The 21,027-nt window shown below is 38.5% G+C and overlaps 1 protein-coding gene across 5 annotated transcripts in view; it reads left to right on the top strand.

The window, feature by feature from the left end:
* Positions 1 to 21,027, top strand: part of dlg1 (MAGUK family member discs large 1) — a 338,246-nt gene that overhangs the window by 125,830 nt on the left and 191,389 nt on the right. The window contains exon 1 of one of the 5 annotated variants that reach the window (XM_022067372.2): positions 19,960 to 20,566. The exons of the other annotated variants lie outside the window; for them this stretch is intronic. Within the exon in view, the coding sequence (XP_021923064.1) occupies positions 20,387 to 20,566 (180 nt within the window). The 5' untranslated portion in view covers positions 19,960 to 20,386. Of the gene's footprint in view, positions 1 to 19,959; positions 20,567 to 21,027 lie in introns of those variants that run through there. 5 annotated transcript variants of the gene reach the window in all.

Here is a 21,027-nt window from a genome sequence, read left to right as displayed (position 1 = left end):
ACTTATCTGCAATTATTGATTTTCATGTTTATATAACACTCTTTCCATTCAAGTATCATCTTGTAACCTGTCCAAAACCTAAAGACTCTGTTTTACTATACAGGAAACTCTCGGTTTACGAACGTTCGATTTACGAACGTCACAATTCATTCTAAATTTCTTTAAGTCGCCAATAGATAGAGTGCCTTATAAAACTAGATGCCAAACGTATAGTGAACATAATTGTAAGATTTAAATAAATAAACGTTTAAAAAATATATTTATTACATACATTATAATAAAACGTATTGTATAGACCATTCGATGTTTAGTACATGGTTTTAGTGCTTTAAAATGGCTGCTAACGTATACGATACGTGTCTTAAAAGCTCAGGAATGCAAGATACAAATAAAGAACATTGTGAACGGAACTCGTTCGTAAACCGAGAGTTGCCTGTATCAGTGTTCCTCAACCGGTGTGCAGCGTACACTGGTGTGTCAACACCAGATTACAGGTGTGCCACGAATTTTCATAAGAAATTCGCATGTTATAGTTAGAAAAATGTGATACGATATCTTATGTAGTTAGAATTTGTAACGCACGAGGGCGCATACACACACAGACACTAGTTCATCATCGTTAGTTTCATTCGATATGTGTTATATTTGGTTCCAACATGCCGCCATTCTTATAGGACAGATACATATTTATGGCCATGTATAGTTCCGCACCCCTTTCTTTTCGTGAGGCGATATTTTGTGGTATGACGTCATGTGTCTTTGACAGGGTGTGCTGCGGGTTGTAAACGTTTGAGGAACACTGTGTTATATGAATGTCTCTCGCGGTTAGGAAAGGACATAAATTGATGATGTTTGCGAAGAGGGTGCCGTGGAAAATATTTCTACGTAACGCTAAGAGAAAAAATGATGTAACTGAGAGATGGGGAAATTTAACATACTTCGGAGCTTCGTAATTCATTCTGTTCACGAAATATTATTGGGATGATCAGATCGAGGAGGACGAGATGGACATAGTATGGAGATACGAGGAATGCGTACAAAATTTTAATCGGAAAACGTGAACGGAAGTGGTAACTTCGAGGATCTCGGCGTAGATGTTAAGGGAGTTTTAAAGTCGATATGCTTTACGATGTGTTTTATTGTGAAGATTTCTGTCTTCTGGGTTGTTGAGCTGTGTAGTCTGGTCGATGTTAACCAACGTTTAAGAGGTCATACTGCGATGAATCGCCCTGATGACGGAGGCAGTATGACCTCTGAAACGTTGGTAAACATCGACCAGACTACACAGCGAAACAACCCAGAAGACAGAAATCTTCATACTCGCCGCTGTGAAAACCTCAAATCATACATATTTTATTTTGCCTTACAAAAATTAATTTCAGGGTTTTGTGTCAATTCCAAGACGATGTGGGAGCATGACATGCAGCCCTGGGATTGTATATACAGACTTTCTGGATCTGTTTGTTTACTGTGGGCGTATTCGAGGTTTAGACAGATCCCGAACGTACGATAGATATAATACGTAGATATAATATACGACCGCAGATGTGCTTCTTTCCTTCTGATAATAGTGTGGCAAGGGCGTCTCGTTCATTTCTGCGTCTTTTTATTCGTTTGTGTGGAACGTAAAAAAGATTAAAAAGCCATATTGCCAGTAATGGAACTGATACTATAGCAGAGTCCATATTTCCCGACTTTTGGTTATCCTTCATTTCGTTTGCTTCAAAGAAAAGGAAGGAGGCTTAGAAGCAAATAGACATTAATAATTTCTTAGAAAAATAAATTCTTTCATTTAAAAATTTACGTTATGTTCAATAGTATTTTTGTTGGTAAGATGTATTTTATTTCCAGTTTAATAATAGCTAAGTTTCAATTGGGTAGATATTTACCACCGTCTTTTTCATTTGTCTTCCGTGCTATCCGACTAGGATATGAAAGAACTGTCAGATTTAAAACGTGTGTTTGGTTGTATTTTCGTAATGTCTGTCCAAAGAAACCGGTAATGGTGTGTAATGCCTCGTTATCACTGAAAGCGTCAGACTAAGCAGAATGAACAGCCCATATCCGCTGCAGATAGAGGAAAATTATAAGACTGGTGTATTACAGCATTAATTATTCCACGCGGTAATGAAATTGCCCTTGCGTGATTCGAAGTGGCATTTACAGAGGTCACGTCTGTTCCATTTTGTTCTGTATTTCTGTTGGATGATTATGGACTGCTGTAAGAAGAGTAAGGAAAAAATCTTATCAGTTACTGCACCATTGGCCCGTTTTCTCAGAAATTATACCCCATGTTTTACAGCGTCATCGCGAAAAGAATTTTAAATGTATTTGTACGTGATTAATTTTCATATTTCAGGATTTTATGTACTAAAATATTGAACAAGTCTCATTTCGTTTATTGCATGTCCAATACTAAAAATCAAATTCTCATACTTGTATATTATCGAAGCCTCATAACCTCAACAATCAATACAGTGTCGTGAAATAACTAAGTGAGTATCCTGATCTGTTAAGTATATTTAAACCGTCTTACAGGTGCTTTTAGAACCCATAATCACTGTAAATGTTAGTCCCCTCGGCTTCTACATGATTTTATCCTGTGTTGAATATTGAAGGACATCCATAGCTCTACGGCTGTGGGGCGTTTGCTGTGTTACTGCACGCACATCTTCGTGAATCCTAACTTCTGATTGTCTCTTGTAGTCTAAGGAGCAGAAAACAGACTTATCAGAACAGTAAGAATATTCAGTATAAATGTTGATCAAAATACATAAATTCACAGGCCGTTAAGTTACGAGATGAAACTACATAAAGAATCCCTTTAATTTAATTATATCCAAAACAGCAAGACTCCCGGGAATAGTATATTTGGAATAAAATATGTATTTAATTCTTTTCATCGAACCTGTTCGGAATATTTTTCGCTCTGATGAATATTTAGTTACTTACTAGATACGTGCAGAAACAAGGGTCGGTTGTTGTTATCCGATTTTTACCAGAATTGGAATGAGTTGAAAAATTGTAGTAGCACTCTGCAGTATCGCGTTTCATTAGAATCCAATCAGCGTTTCTCGAATTTATACATGCGAAAAGATGGACGCACACTTCAAAATTACTGTGCGAATTTTTGTAAATTTTCGTTGCGGACGCACCAAAAATGCCTATCGACATTTGTATTTGAAACTTACCGTAGTGCAGCGAACGAACTCCATATATAATGTGTTGCTTCTGAAACTTAGTGTGTTCACGAAGCTTCATATTAGAATTCGAAACGTACAAACTCTAAATGGAATCCTTATATCTTAGTGCAGAGTGGGGGATAAACAAAGGGTCTGTTACAGGCTCAGTTCCATAGGAAATAATCTTACCCCATCGCAATATTAATAAGGACCTTCTTATTGAAATACAGCGAATGTGGAAAGTGAAAGCAAAAGTAATCCCAATAATTAAAGGAGCAACTGGAACTGTCTCCAAGTCACTCAGAAAATATTTGGCAAACATCCCGGGCGAACACAACATCAGGGAACTTCTGAAAACTGCCATTTTGGGATCTTCATACATCATTCGAAAGACGCTATGTAAAATATATAGTCATCCCTTACAATGAAACAATATAATACATGCAACACTTATTAAAAACAAAATGTATTTCGGAAATAGTTGCTACACTATGTACCTCAGGGACAAGGTTTTTCTCGGGTACATAGAAGTAAATACCCTATAAAGTGGCGAATAGATGGAATAATAATAATAATAATCATTTTCCTATGTGAGACTTGAATCGATAGTCTCTACACCCTCTGCGATACAGGGATCATTTTGCCACATTTCCAGCTAGCTTTGTTTGTTTCAATTGCATGCAAATATCGTGTAGACCATCCTTTCTCAACCTATGGTACGCGAGCCGATGTTGAATTGTACGCGAAGTAAGTAAGAAAATCAAAAGTTAATATTAACATAAATATCACTTTTCACTGAATGCGTTTGGTTAGTGGTACATTTAATGTGTTAAATTAGAATTAGTGGTACGCGAACGAAACCGTTAACTAGCACAGCACGATACGTGTAATATGTAATGCACATCAACACGCAATCTAGGGCTTTATCGTGTCCGAACCAGATGTTTAAGTGCGTGGCTACACATAAATACCTAATAATATGAAGGGTTTTCCATCGACTTTTCCTATTTATCATGTTGGAAGTGCACTCTGTTGAAACGTAAAATGATAATTAAAAAGCTTTTGAGTGCTTGTAATCGAATTCTGTTGCTTGAAGTGCTTGGAGCATATTATATTTTTTTTGGTTATTTGCTGTCTTCGTGTCTTCAGTGAATTGCCGAACCGTTTCAATGATCACTCTCAGTCTCACTGACAACGTATTTGATCCGTGGTTTGTGTTTCTATTGCAATTGAAAAATGTAACTTGGGCTTGAGGAGCGGAGCTTTTGTGTTAATCGTATTATCCCGCCTAGATTCTATTTTGTTACTTCCATCTCCAGTTGTTAACGTAAAAAAAATTATAATTTCAACTCTAAATATCTTTTTAAATAAAAAATTAAATTATTTTGATGTTTTAAAGGGAAACTTTTGTCTGAGAGAGGAAACTAACTATATTTTATTTCGCTTCCTATGACAAGGGTTTAATGACACTTTATCAACTATAGATTTTGTGTAGCGTCGAATTAGCTGTTCTTACGCGGAACTGCTTTAAACTGGAAGCGACGCGGATTCTTCTGAATACGGTAATGAAAATTGATGCCATAAAAGGCGAACATTTCTTTACTAGCTGCAAGTAAGGTTTCTGCTCCATGAAGTTTGTTAGTTAAGCTACTCAGAATTTAGAGGTCGTGGTATAATTTCTAGGTCTATTTCTAGGTATGTTCCGACATTTTGTTATGGGACAGAGGAAAACCACCAATACCAGTTTATAATATTATTTAGCTTCTCTACAAGGACTCTGCTCGATGGAGTTAATTATTTGTCCAGATATTCAACCTTGATCACTATGATCTTGTTTAGGAAATTCTAACTCAAGATGTTTCTTTTCAAGTCAGTGATCAGCATTCTGTGCAGGTGGATGATGTTAACCAAAATGACGTAAGCGGTTTTAAGTCTTGGGTCTGGAATTTAGTGTTTCCGGTAATAAGGCTTTCTCAGAGACGAGTCATTATTTCAGTCAGAAACAGACTTCACAAGCGACACTATTAAATATCTTGCAGATATTTCTAAACCCCACATCAAAGTGAGCAAAGGCACTTCTGTTTATTTTTGTGTATGAGGCCTATCTATACAAGCTTCCATAAACGCGTAAAATAGCAAGTCATCAACCTTTATTTCTGTTACGAATGCCGAGGTATTTGAACTCTCTTCACTTCGCGTTTTGCTTCTGCGTAAGTATTTCCTTATGTCAAACGAGTTATTCTTAGTAGGATTTGAGTTTTACATGGCGGTGAGTACGATGATGGCTGTCTTCTGGGTTGTGACGCCGTATACTCTGGTAGAAGTTTACTAACGTTTCAGAGGTCTTTAATGCCACCATCTCAGGGCGATCGTAAGGATTTCTGAAACGTACGTGACATTCTTCGACGTGTGGTATGCTTTTTCGTACTTTGGTAGTTTGTCACATGAAAAAGTTTAGCAGTAATGAAGTCGGCCTTCTAAAGCACTTTTGAGTTTCAAAAATAATGCGCACGTCCTTATTATTTTAAAGTTTACTGAAATAAGCTTACATTCTTACAAAATTAATGGAAAATTTAAAAAGAAGTAAAAAATACATTTTTTTTCAGAACATCCAAATCTTCGTTGATTTAGCAGAATAGCAAATGGGGTAGATCCGTCCTAGAAAACGTTACTTGGAGCCCACATTTGGCATTTGGTGCATCGAACCCTCTCTTCTCCGGCTATACTGTTTGAGAAACTGTTACTTCAAAACAAAGAAACAAACAATTCCCTCGTCATATTCCTTTACGTAATCCGTCTGTTTTATTTTTGTCATAATTTTTATGCGGGCGTCTTCTGCACCCTTTCTCCTTTTCTTTTCCTTTCTTCTGGTATTCTCTCTTCCATTGGCGTGTCTGTGAGAATGTAGTTGTTACCTTACTGAAGGTCGCTGTGCCTTTCTTGGCTACAGCTTTCATATAAGGACTGTTGTCTTCCAGAGTAAAAGAACACTTGAGAAAGGACATGATTCAGGATATTGGTTGTTGGGAGGTCGTCTTTTGGGAGGACGTGGTTCTGCTGCATCGTACCGAATAGCTTCGTTCTCTTTACATTCGATGCTGCAGCGTTCGTAATTGGAGTAGGTCTCTCCGTGACGTAGGACAAAAATTGCTGATTAAGAAAGACGTCTGTGTTGTAGGCATAATTCCATTGACCTAAATCCTGCCTTAATATTTGCATGAGTAGGTGAACAGACGTGTTGATTCCTGGTAAATCGAAAATTGTCATTGTTTATACTGGATGGTTTGTTGTCCTTGCTTCACATGAGCGGTCCACGTGGGTTTCCATTGGCCCGTAGACACTCCTATCAAGCGGCTGAAGAAAAGCTAGTGAATACGTTGAGATGAGAAGAAGAGAGAACGGTCATATCGTAATCCTTGCAATAGGCGAATGTGACGGTTTACAGATATTAATCGTGATGTATAAGATAAGAAATGCGGCCCGTTATTTTGAAGACTTTGCTAGGGGAACAGAATGTTAAACAAACTTCAAAACATTTTCTGCTTTCATTTATTCTGTTTGATTAATGTCACCAAGACGACCTGCAGTAGCACGTTCAGAAAGTGGCCCGAAAATGTATCCTGGGGAAAATGAAAAATTTAACACGTGTTTCTGGCTGCTGAAAACCCCAGAGCTAAAATCAATAATGTTCCACGTTCAACGCATACCAACTAAACCCTATGAGGATTCTGAACGGTTGTTTCCCGTTTAGAACTCCAGATGTCGCACGGCCCAGTGTGTGGCCGATCAAGCACCTCTTTCGCATTATATAAGAAAAAAGTTTGGTATTAGTCTTGTTAAAGCTAGACCCTTACGTTATACATTTGCCTCAGGTTCCCGCATAGAAAGTCTTTTGTGCCTTTGCAAGAACCTTACAAATCATTCAGCTCCTGCAATTTTCATATCACTTCAGCCTTCAATGGGCTCTCTTGTCTAGACGAATTATGTACCCCCATATAAACTGTTACATCTCCTTTACAGAACAGTCTTAGCAGATGCCTGATGCCTTTTACAAATAACTTTGTAAGTGTTTTTTTCGTCATTGTACACCTGGGAAGTAATTGTTAATACGGTCTCTTGTCTGATGAATTAGGACTCAAAAGTGTGTATACGTGTGTAATATATTTATTATTAATTTTTATCCAGTCGACATAGTTCCGGTTAATTAAGAAATTTCTACTTGTGTGTGCGGTTTGAAGTTCTAACGGCCGTGAAGATGTCGATGTTGGTCTTCTGGGTTGTAACGCCGTGCGGACTTGTGGCTGTATACAAACGTTTCGGACAAAAAACTCCCCCATCTTTAGGGTTGAAGCGCAACCTCTGCTTATGTTTTCATTTTATACTAAACGTCACTTACTTTTGTACACTATTTCGATATTTTCGGTTTATATTTTTGCGATCTGTGTATAATTTTTGTAAAGAATCTATCTTCGTGAATATTCAAGACATTTTAAAAATGATTACCTTCACTCAAGCTTTTCATACCGTACTCTATTTGCTGCACTGGGCCTTGATTGATCAGGAAAATCGTTATTCTTATCCCTTTTCAAATCCGCAGTGGACCGAATTACGATTAATGACTTCAAACCAAAAGGATTTTTCTGTCCTTTGTGGTTCTCGCAAGCTCTCAGGTTTCTTTAGTAAGAATGAATGATTTTACGGTTTTCTGCCTCGTCTCTTTACCTTTTCTTCAGATTATAAAGCTCCATCGGGAATTACTCGGAAAGTTTCTCCCTGTCAGGAGCGGTTCTTTGGACGTCCTCTCAGCCAGAATTGTGTTTGAATGAAATTGAAGATGTTGATGTAACTAATTCGCACATTAAATGTCAGATTTGCGTACCTGTTCCATATTTATAACAGCCGTATGATCTGTTTATTCTTAATTTACTTTTAATAAACGGTTGTAAGTCTGTTAAGCTCTAATTCATCTATTTCTGGTCTACCAATGGTGTTCTTCCTCTCAGACGATAATCGTTAATCTCTCCTCTTGTATTCTATTTAAGCGTTTCTCGTTGATAACAGATTTTAAAATAACCTGTCACATTCCACTTATTTAAAACCTGAAACTTGTTCTAAACTAAGATTTTAATTAGGAAGGATATTTTCACCTAAAATGCCGTGGCCCAAGTGTTGCGACTGAAATGATGTCTTCTGTTTTCTCAGGCGATTATTGAAATATGTCCATGAAATGCGGTATACTAAACGATTCATTGTGGCCTTGTAACATATGTTTTCCATTGTGCTAGCAGAATATAATTTATTTAATGTATTTATTTTCTTTAGTGTTCACGATGTACAGTGATAGATGTTATGTCAATCTTTGAATTGTCTTCTTTACTTTACGCTCCAAAATAAATCATGCCTTGGTGTCCAGAATTCGATTTCTGTCACACCTCCCTGTACAGTAGAAGGGCTTAAGTACACTGCGCTTATTACACACCAAAACACATACCAGAGGGTTTACGTTTATGAGGGTTTCGTAGCTGCGTCAGTGTGTTGATAGGTATGTGCGTATACAGTATTTATACAGAACAAGCTGTTAGACGTAGAATACGACAGTATATGAATGGTCGTTAAACTTTGGCCCTTTTCTGAAACATAGTAATGCTAAAATTTAATCATAGTTAATAAATATTCACATCTTCAAAATACGTTGTGACAGAGGTTGTAAATATTTAAAACTCTTTGAATGATGAGTTTTATTCACGAGGAGTGGCATGCTTTTGATCGTGTGTCTCTTTGACAACTTACGTATATGTAGTATTCAGTATTTGGATGACAAGATGATTACGTATTTTTTACTGAATTTATTATACGTCATAGTCCTTCAAAGCAGATAGTCGCTGTTACCAATTCTGTTATCTCATTGGTAGCATGTAAAGGATTAAGGGATATATACTATGTAATGACACAAACAAATAGTTGAAGTCTTCCATTAGGATGTCAGTTATAGTCGAATTGTACAGTGTGTATTATATTCACACTGGGGTTAAGAGCGTTCATATCATTTTTTAAAAAACAATGTTATAATCGGCGCCGAAGTGGAAATAAGCGACATGCCGATTAGGCGTCCATTTCGTTACTGAACTCCATCTGCCATATTCATTGCAAGTTAAGCGAAACATATCTGAGCGCATTCAGTGCTGAATCGGAAAAGAATATTTTGTCGGAAGGGAACGTATAGGAGGTGTGCCAGTCCAGGTCCGTGGTTCAATTCCCGAACGGACTGAAACTTGAGATGAGGGGTAAACCAGACTTTGGCATATTAATCTGGTTTATATGAACGAAGGAGGTGTGATTAGATGATACTTGGTACACCTCACTTCATCAAAATTTGAGTGATTTTATTAAGTTTTGGCTTTGTCCAATGTATCACATTGGGAAAGAGAGTGGCGCCATCCTGGCGTGTGAAAGTCTCTTCCCCCAACATTCAGTTTAGTGACCGTTGGTTTGGGGCGCCCTAGTAGGTGTGAAGTGACGATTGCCAGATGACCGCTGCTCCACTACGACTCGGACCAATGAAATTTGAATGTGGCTGTTCGGCACGTTTCCGACGTCATAAGTGACTTTTTGGGGGACGAATCGGATTGTCATATTCAATTCAAAATTCAAAAACTGTTACGATCAGGGAATATAAAAAGCGAGGTTGCGTTGGGGCTCGCTCTCTAAAAGTTCGGTTCTTAAAAGCAAGCAGACAGTTTCTCCTCGATTCATTAAACTTCAAGATCAAAATACAACAGCCGAATCATCGCGCTGCCCAAAAATAAGAATAACTTGTTAAAAGGAATTAAAAAGTGAAATATTTCCAAGGTGACTTCGGTGTGGTCTGCAGTTTGTCATCCCCACAGATTTCACGTCCTTGGCGCACGGCCGCTCCAACTATCACAGTCCCCGTATAATCCCTGAGAGTCGGACAATCTTGCTCGCCGACAAACCCTACACAAATCCTTCCGCATTATCCGAAGTTATATGAAGCTGTAACCGCAAGCAAACCGGGCACGCTACTGGGTTTGATCCCGGGGCAACCAGAGTGAGAAGAAAAACAGACAGCAGAGGGGCGGTTGCAGAGGTATAATTGTTATATTACGACCATATATCAATTATTTAGGTTATGTTACATCGAATGACAGACATAAGTGGAAGTAGTTATGGTCTGTTTGATGTGCCATCCCAGTATTTATAGAAATACTGAGTAAAACCACAAAACTACAGCATCCAGCCGGTATTCAGAAGGCGTACCTCTCAAATGCGAGTTAAACACATCACCGTAACAATCCACTCCATTTAATAATTTCCTACGTTGGCTAGATGTAAGTCACGATGTCATCTGATGTGAAAAATCTTCAATAATTCATCTTTATCGCACCTAAGAAAGTTGATTCCTTGACCGAACTAATTTCTTGATAGCCTATACATGGTCGTAATATAACAATAAGCAATACAGGCAGAAATTTAGATGTGATGATACAGCATTTGCTTATTTCCGTAGTTTATATGGGAATCTGTTTTAGCGTCAAATTAACTTGTAGAGGCTTGGGCAAAAGGTTCGTGAACCTGAAGTTTCTTTCTTGGTGCGTGTGAGGGAGAAAGCGTCTCGTTCATTTGACGCGGTGTAGCGAGTGATGAGTGGGCGAGTATTTTTAGCCCCAACTCCACGATGCTGTTGGCGCTTGTCTGCTCTGTTGTGCAGTCGCCGCCAGTCCTTCGCTAACTTTGCTGTCAAGCTTCTTTCATCTTAACACAGAAAAAATAATAATGAAATTGCACCTACTCAGCGCTTCGATCGAAGTGTCAATCACCTGTCTGACACAACTCGTTCTACTGAAGTAGGCTCACGTAGAAGTTATGATGTCAATGTGGTTTGGTTATGTTCACCAGATGTTGTGAAGATCAAATCAAAAAGGATTTTAGGAACGATATATGTAGCATGCATGGGGAGGTCAGAATTCGTTTAAAGGTTTGGTTGGAAATTATGGTAATTATAGAGTCGAATAATCCATAGATTACAATATTGGTCTTCTTTGTGGTAACGCCGTGTGGACGAGAAAAATACCAACCTTTCAGACACACATACTGCCACCATCTTTAGGGCTGAAGTATTAAACATGGAGGCAGTATGTTACACCGAAACGTCGATATCTACCTTAAAAATCCACACTGCATTTCTGAGAACAAAGCCAACTTCGACATTTTCACCGCCGTAAGAAACTCAAAATCTTATGAAAATAAATATATTACCTCAGGCTTTGTAGGTTTCAGGTCAGCGAACATGAGAGTTGTCGAACGAAATGGTCGTAAGCCGTTAAACATTTATTTTGCATAGATCTGTACTTATCGGTACATTGATTACACTGAATTGTATGAAACAAGCTTGAAATGAAATTACTAGAGGGATATAGTAGCATATCTCTCGAAATATATGTACGTCCTATCTCCGCTTTAAACATTTTTCCTTTTTATCCGTTTGGAAATGACACATGGAATGGGACTTCGTATAAAACACTGAAATATTTCATAAGTCTAAGAAATTTTGAAGTTAGAGACAAAAGAAATCCTCAGGAAATTAACTGTCGGAATACAGATGGAGAATAGAGAAAAGATGTGTTTTTATGACTTATTCGGCTATATCGTGGCAGCATCTGTCAGTCGCGGGTTTTCTAGTGTCTGCTGTATTTGTCACTAACGTATTATATTCTTCTATTTTCGTTCTAAAGCGAGAATGTTAGACAATAAAGGGTCTAATCTTAGCTTGTTGTAGATTTTGAAGCCAGCTGGAGCGACCTTCCAATATGTCTTCTTTTTGACGGGTGCATTCTAAACAGCCGAAAGCAACCTAGCGCGTTGCAAAAACTTGGTGTTGTAAGGCGTGTCTTGGGCTGACATTTGACGGCTGAAGATAATTTATACGCATTCTTTACACAAAATGCACAAGATGAATGCATAGGGCTTACTCGGGAGTCTTTCCAACCTCATGTTTCATCTGAAAAACTGCTGAAGAATTTTGATGAGATTGGGAGGTGGGTCTGTGAGTCATGGCGGACAAAATTAATTAATTTTGATTTGTACTGATTTAACACGTAGGACCCCGACTCTATGTCACGTTGAAATGAACATTATATGTTGTCTAGTATCTTAGTGTATAGAATCTGTCGATTTGCATGTGAAATATGTTGCAATATAATATTGGCATTTCGAAATGCAAACAAAATTTTTCGCTGAACAGTTTAAGGAGCTTAACATTGCTAAACAGTTTTTGTCTATGGTAAACGGGCAGCAAGGTCAGTGAAGTACGGAAAATCAAAAAGAACACATTTGTGCATTCGAAATCAGACTTTACTTAAGCACTTTAGTTCCCCTCTCCTTACACTGTCTCACATTCATACCGGATGTCTGTCACGTCTTTTAGCCAAAGAGTTCGTATTGCCATCTGTCAGTGTTTATACGAATGTTTCGTTCTGCCATTTAATAACTGGAGAACAGCTGAACGGAATTTCGTGCAATTCGGCATCATATTATGCCACTGAATGCTGCTTTAGTTGTTTAATTTTTTATTTTCTCAAACTTGAGCGGTAGGATGATGATCTCAAATAATACCGCCATTACTCATGAGCCTCTGTGATGACGTCGTTATCCTTGATGTCAGTCTGTATGAATATAACTCGAGAACGGTTGAATGGAATTTCATATGTGGGCGTATGCCATTGGAGGCCATTTCAGATGCGAAGTCTTTGGCTTCTTTTATCGGTATTACGAAAGTGGCGGTTACTCAAACGTGTGAGGTCTCTTTGTAATGGCGTACTTACCCACCATCCTGCTATCTGTCCGTGGCTACGTGAACTGTTCGTGCTGCCATCTTCCACTGACACATGAAGTATATGGTATCACACCCATAGGATATGGCTTAAAGGAGAAGTTCTATTAGATGAGGCCTTTTGTTTTAATTAATAATTTATTCATTTCTGTTTCAGTCTTTGTTTTAAATAGTTATACATGTAATTCGACATTTCAATTATGACAGGATATAAGAAGACAATGAATAGTCCTTGGCTCAGTGTCAGAAATATGTGCGCATTTTAAGAGGCTTTCTTGGCTTACTGCAATTCGTAGTTACGATTAAGTAGAACTGTAAGACGGTTTTCGGATTTGTTAAATGTTACTTTTGCTAGGCGCACTGAACCGAATTCTGTCTGAAATAAAATGTAATATCTGAATTGAGATTAGCAGCAATTGGGGCTGCTGCTAGTACGTGAGGTAATTATGCAGTTGTAAGTTATAGAGTGCCATGAGGAAAACTAACTTTTGCTTGATAAAATTGTTCTCAGAACTCGTGTTCTGCATAACCACCGGTAACATGAACTACGTGGTATCTCACTTCAGGAACTGTGGGAATATTTTTTAAACTGTTCTTATCAGCGTAATCTGTAAATTTTGGGTGCAGACACTGTGAATTATTTTTCCATCAGCAAAGCTTTTGGCTTCCGTAAATAATTCAGATTGCATTTAGTTCAGAATACATATTTTCTCCAAAGACTAATTAAACATTTTAAATAATTTTGTGTGCGATTTATTCGTTCCACGTGCTTTAATAGAAATGTCAGAGTCAGAAATGTTTAATAATAGGCTATGCTTACATATGGTGCCTCATCCTGCGACAGCAGGAAGACCTGTGGTGGAAGAAGGAGGCTCGGAATTTAAAAATCTGACTAGTCAAAGTATGTTAAAGATGGCGTTCTGGGACAGGATCTTCGTATGTACTATTCTTAATGGAGAAAAAGCCCATAATTAAAAATCAAAGTTAGTGCAACTCATACAAAGAAAGGGACAGTGTATTGTTTCTAAAAATCAATAAAATATTAGGAAAATTATCGAGAAAATGGCTAAAACATTTGAAAAGGATTTCTCCTATTCGAATTCTGGAACTGCTTTACTATAGGAAATGCAATTGATGTCCGCCAGAAGAAAGCAAGTTCCTTAACTTTACATTAAATTCATATTAAAAGGCAGCCATCTTAATTATATGGATGTGTCAAAACCGACAATTGTGGTGTATTGCACACCTCATGAATATTTACGAATAACAATGCCTCTCCTGGCTGTAATCACGACACGAAAAACTATCGTTGTGGTTAGGAAAGCTATAGCTCCGATGTGATTGGAGTTCCTGTGTTCTGGCATTGGAGATAAAGCAATATTCAGACGTCATTCTGCCAAATTTGTGTCCGATTGCTCGAACAAAAATATTTCCTGTTATTTTGTATTCATTAGTTGACGCTCACATTGACTAACTGTAAGTTACTGCACTGTTCGCCAGTAAACCCCAGGGACAATCACGAAAATGCAGTTATCGAGTGTCGATTTCAAGGTTCGTCGGGCTGTAGTTTTGTTGGTCTGTTTCGTATTGAAGTTTGTACCGCAGTGGATTTTCCTTTAGCTGAAATGTGTTGCCACTTCTAAGAAACTATTCTGAAAATAGACATTTGTGGTCTGATTTGTGTTTGTAAATGTAACAAGTCTCCAGGCTGTTTTCATGTAACATTTCATGTGATGACATGACATTTCCATTGATTTTTATTTGGCTTATATTCGGCCTGTTGATTTTCTTTTTTGCAAGAAATTTTTTATCGATTTGACCCACTCCACTGTTAAAGTTTCGTGACACGAAAGATTTTATCACCATTATGAAAACAGTTCGTGGCTCTCTGACGGTAATCCTTCATGTATATCTAAAGTATTATCTCAAGAATACATAACTTACTGTTTAGCTTTGCTTAGCTTAGCTCAACTAAAAAATATACCTGTGCGATAATGAATAGGTACATTTCTGTCCTGTTTTATAGAGTGATTCAAATATCCCTATTCACTTAGAAGAACAAAGAATGTTGCGTCAGCTCCACTAATCACTTCTTTCGCTTAATCAAAATTTGTGATGTTATTGCACAATGTCCGTTGTTTGTTGCTACAACATTGTACTTTCATGCTCAATAATGGTCACGTAAAGACACGCTACGCCGGGCGTCTTAACACCGGTCGTCGCGGCGCCTGACGTCCATTCGCCGACACAAGCCAACATGCGTCACGACGCCGGTCCCTGAGACGCCGATAATGACGGCGGTAAGCCAACCGACGCCATGCGTCGCGTCCTTGGTCGTCGTTACGACGAGTGTCGCGACGCGAAGACACCCGAAGGCAAGCCACGTGACATCCAAGGTCACGACTCTGTCATGGGTTGGATAACCACTGATTTTTGTTAGACTTACGTTCTTGAAGCTAGTTTATAATTTGACATTTGATGCATGTAATGGGATTTTAATTTCTTAGGATACTCAGTTTTATGATGAATCAGCCCAAACGTTTTACCTATTCCTACTCGCAGCATGAAGGAGATTTGATAAGAAATTTGTCTTGTCCGCCATACTCTATCCACTTTTAATTTACCTGCAGGCACACAAATGTACAGTAGTTTCCAGCTGTCGCCTAGTATATTATTGAAACGGTTTAAAGTTTTACTTTTAGGCATTCTAGGCTTTAATTTTTAAACGAATTATCATTTTAAACGAGTCAGTAGACTGATATTTATAAAACCTCAGTCAAACACCGATCACTCAGAACATAAACAGTTTTTATTATTCCGGATGCTCAGAACACAATAACATCCGTTTCCAAGTGTATCCATATTCTGAAATTAGAAAGTTATTTAAAGTACCTTCTTCGAGAGCTTATTATTAAGTTTGTCTCTGTTTCGTGATTGAACTGTAGACGTTACTGTTATTAATAACCAATTTTTTTAAGAACTGGTATAAATAATACTAGCATACGACTGCTGGATACCTTCCCCATATCGGTACATTTTATTTCCTTGTTATGGTAGTCATACGATCACGCGAGGTGAAATAAACACTAGAGGTATTCTACAAGGGATCCTGAAATCTTGTTTGGCAATAGATTATTTTAAAAAGTTTTTTTTTAGAAAATTTTAAACTAACACATGGCTACTACGCGAAATTCTTTAGTGTAATTACGATAACAGATGAACCACTGTAATTTAAAGTGTCGATTTATGGGTTTAATTCCACTTTTACCAAGTGTAGCTACATGTATGTAGGGTAACATTAAGATTGATTTTTGAAAGGAGGTTTTGAGGAATGGAGACAAATATAACTGACTCAGAATCACGTTTATTATTTTTTTTAAATAAGGAGTGTTCCGTTACCAAATAGATAAGATACATGTTATTCCAAACTTGTGAGTTATAATCCTTAGGAACGACGAAATATACCACAAAGCTAATGCATTCTGAACTTATTTAGAAATTGATTTTACTCTCAGACTCGTTTTCAGTATCCACTGAAGATGGATTAAATTTGTATTGTCGGGAACCCAACACAGTCACAGCTGTTAACGTGTTTTCTCTGTGTATTGCCCCCCCCCCCCCCCCCACAATGACGGCGAAAGTAAGAGTAAATTGCCGGAAGTCATTTCGCCATTCCTGGCGTCGCGCTGTTATTGTATAGCGCTAACTTTGTTGCTATTAGGGTTCTACATTTGCACCGCGGGCATGCGTACAGCTGGCCAGTGGCAGACTGATAGCAAAGGGTTCAGAGTCAGCCAGTACGTACCAAATTAGATCTGTCCCTGACCAGCCCACTCGGGCACGCCGTTCCTTCGCTTGTAGCAAGAAACTTGTCGAGGTGTGCAGTTGCTATGCTAAGACTCCGGTCGAAGCTCGTAAGTTGTGCCGTGTGGCGGAGGTTCAGGGAAGTTCGCATGTGAACTTCGAAGCCATGTTGTGCATCGTGATTCGTTTAGTTTCTGTGTTATCAGAGACTATTTCCCTAAATTTCGTATAATTGTTTACGTTGTTGTTTTGGTGGTGATTCATCAGCTGCTGTTCGTGGTAAAAAAAGTGCTTTGTCAGAATAGGTATCCTGTATGCTAGCGATGTTGGTGTTACGTGGTTTTTTTAAATCTTTTATCCTTCCTGTGTGACTGTCACTTGCTTGTTCGGCCGGGCACGTGGTAATGACACTCGAAGTGATCAGCTAGTATGAATGACAGTGCGCGTTTATATACACGCCGGCATCAAGGCCCCAGAGCTATTATCGATTGTCACTTCCATAAAGACAGTGTTTCTCAACAAGTGGTCTGCTTACCTTTGCCGATCCGTAAATTCTAGTTAGCGTTCTGTACATGCACAAAGGGCCCATGTCTTTATTACTACAAGTGAGGAAAGTTTGCCCTTTTCTTGACTGGCTCGTTTTCCGATTCCTTGTGACATCTACGTAGTTTTTGACGGGTATTACAATAGTTTTTCTCGATTACTCCCTTTTGTGGCATGAGCCGGGATAGCTCAGTCAGTATAGTGACTAGCTACAGGCTGGACGACCGGGGTTCGATCCCCGACGGGGGCAGAGGATTTTTCCTCTAGCCTCTGCGTCCAGACCGGCTCTGGGGCCCACCCAGCCTCCTCTACAATGGGTACCGGGATCCTTTCCCGAGAGCAAAGCCGACCGGGGCGTGATGCCGACCACATACCCCCATCTAGTGCCGAGGTCAAGGAAGAGAGGCGCTATACCTCCACTCACCCCAAACGCCTACATGGCGTATAGTGGGACAAACTTTACTTTAATTTTACTCCCTTTTGTGGCATTTAATTGTTGGACAGGCCAAGTCTTAAGGAGAACTCAGTTATGGGTTCGGTCCCTGATTTTTTCAAAAATTGGGAGGATTACTCCAGATCCTTGGAGTACGTATGTGTTATAATGTAAATTAGTTCATATTTCTTCGTACTTATGAGTGAACGTGCCAATTTCGGAACGTTAGAGGTCATCGAGGGCTGCACACAATGTTTCATGCCAAAAGAATAAATAAATAAATAATTGTCAGTCCATTTCATTTTTCTCTTCTGAAAAGAATCCAAAACTCGCCGCCAAGTGGGCAAGTATAAAAAATTGGCACGCGTTTTAAAAATAAGCATTATTATAGAACTACAGCAGGTAGGGAATTTGTATAAACTTTGATACTGTCGAATAAACCACACTTTATAAAGTCATATATTAATTATTTAACGTACTTGTGTTTAATGCAGTGCGAATTATATTTTCTTTTGTTATCAAGACACTGTAATTGCAGCAATACATATAATTATGCGCATTCATTGGTTAGGTTCAAGATATACGTATTTTGATACTTAATGCGTGCATGAAGGCTTGCCGTGGCTGGATTGACCAACTTTGTAAGGCTCGTCCTAAACAGTTCCTTCTTTCACTGAAAAATGAATCAGTACGGTGCTGCTTCTCGTGTTCATTCCAAGAAAAATATCAGTATTTTTACTTTCCAGAATTAGAAATTGATCCCACGCTCTGAACTACTGAATAATCCGTCATGGAAACAGATGCTACAAATGTAAATGCTTCTTTTAATGCTGTGGTGCAACTGGTGTACCGCCACAGGGTTTTAGTGTGCCGCGAATTTTTATAAGAAATTGCATATTGGCAGAGTTCGTATATTGGGGGCGTTAAGACCAAATCAGAATTGCATTCGCCAAGAAATTACGAGCAGATTAAATTTGGGAAATGCTTGACAACATGCAGTTTAGAATCTCGTAGGATTTGAGGTTTTCACGTCGTTGAGTCTGAAGGTGGCTGTCTTCAGTTTACCGACGTTTCAGAGGTCCTTGCTGGCTCCATCATCAGGGCTATAATAATGGAGGCAGCAAGGACCTCTGAAACTTCGGTAAATTTCTACCAGACAACACGGCGTAACAATCCAGAAGACAGCAGTCTTCAGAGTCTTTATTCTACTTGTATTCTATCTAAAATGTTAATAATAGAATATATAAAATAAAATTCTGCCTGTTTTGTATGTATGTAAACCTTCGTCTCTCACATTAATGGTTTAATAAAGGTTGAGAGTGTCTGAGAACTGGGTTCTTCATGAGAGCATTTAAACCGAAGTTGATTGAAGTGACAGGGGGCTGGAAATAATTCCATAATGAGCTTTATATTTTATTTACTTAGTTGCGGTTTATTTGAAACCGCTGTCAGTAACTCGGACCTTCTAGCATCCAGCGTCTTAATCTGTACTTCTCAACAAATATTGCTAGGATGATTGAATGAAGGACTATTTGTTAGGAGGGACATGTAACTTGGGAGAGATGATAAGTTCGTAAGAAGGCGAGGGGTTTCTTGACCAGCTGAGCTACTGTCGGCTTCTTAACTATTACTCTGCACTACGGACGTATTTGGTTATGCATCGTGAACACTCGTTCATTATTATGTTTTAAGACCGAAACTATCGCATTGGTACATAAATTATAAGTTATGTAAGGTAAGCCTAAAGCAATGATCTTCAATAGCCAATAACACGCATACGTAATATTTTTCTTTGTGAAACAGTAAGATTTAAATAACTAATGTTTCAGTATTCCGTGTCTGTGGTCCATAATCCTTAAAGTGTGCAGCGTTTCACCTGACGACGGCGCCTGTATGATAAATCATGTAGTAACGTAAGAAGAAAGCGTGTAACTTAAGGGTGTTACTCTGCAGGTCCTATACAAATAATGCCTTAACATTCACTGATAGTAACACGACGGCTGAAAACATGAATGTTCAAACTAGCGACTGTAGATAAACGAAGCTGATGGACGGAATTATTAAAAAATTCCTAATTCATACAAACTGTACTTCTATATATTTCAGTTATGCGAGAACGTCATTGCGTTATTAGGGCATGTCCTAACGAAGCCAAATGCATTGTTTCGTCAACTCGTTCTTGACTTTAATTCGTTCTAGCGGTTCCTACTTGAAGTGCGATTGTTAACTGTTTTGTCATCTGGTTACAAATATGAGCCTTTACTGACTGACACTTGTGTCTACGATTGTGGCTGACAGATTCTACAGAAGGCGACTTTCTTGAAAATCTGAGCTATGATATCCTCAGGAAGGACTCTGTCGTATGAAGCTAGTTAAAAGTTCTAAGTGTATGAAAGCGTCTTGTATGCTGTGATGTAAAACACTAATAAAAACGTGCGTTTTATATTGGAATAAATATATTTGCCGGCGACTGTATAGTGTTTTATTGACAATGATTTATGATAATTTGTAAATCTTGGAAGACTAGTGAAGGATTTCTGTTCTCCGTGCAGAGACGCACGAAAATAGTGAACAATGATTGACTGGGTATCGATAGTGCGACATTCCAGGCGTCGATTCTCCAACTATATGTACGCCGTACCAAGCAAAGTGCGAAAGAAGCGACGTCCGAAGCGTCTCGGCGCAGGTCAGCGCGTCGATTCGTGTTCCGGTGGCGGCGCCCCTTTCTGTGGAGGTTGTTGCTGGGCGCACAGAGTAAGTCACTGCATGTGCCTACGGGTGTCCTCTCTTTCTGCTTAAGCTATTTTGAATGTGTCGTGTATTCGTAGGTCCTGTATATACGGACGTGACTCCTAAAAAATTTGTTTAATGATCTCAATGTCGTTGTAACTTATCATCGATATATTTTATTACGTTTCATGAAGGAGAAATAAAATAGAGTTTCTCTAAGTTTGTATAATCCGGGCAGTGACCGCAGTATGGCATAAGAACACGAGAAATTGTTCAGGTGTTTGAAAAGAAATGCTGAAGATAACATTTGTTCCAATAGACAGAAAGTAACAGAATGCTGGGGAAATTTACGTAATGGCCACTTCATAATTTAGTCATCGCCGAATGTTATTATAATAATTAAATAAAGAGGCATGGGATAGGCAGAACATGTAGCACATATGGAGAGGTAAGACAAATAAAACAGAATTTTAAACAGTTCTCAA

The sequence above is a fragment of the Zootermopsis nevadensis genome, unplaced genomic scaffold (assembly GCF_977971745.1).
Source record: "Zootermopsis nevadensis isolate Lab colony 2312 unplaced genomic scaffold, Znev_1.0 Znev_ptg000030l, whole genome shotgun sequence".
NCBI classification, from domain to species: Eukaryota; Metazoa; Arthropoda; class Insecta; order Blattodea; family Termopsidae; genus Zootermopsis; species Zootermopsis nevadensis.
The sequence above is the reverse complement of the archived record's forward strand: the minus strand, read 5'-3'. Positions and strand labels throughout refer to the sequence as shown.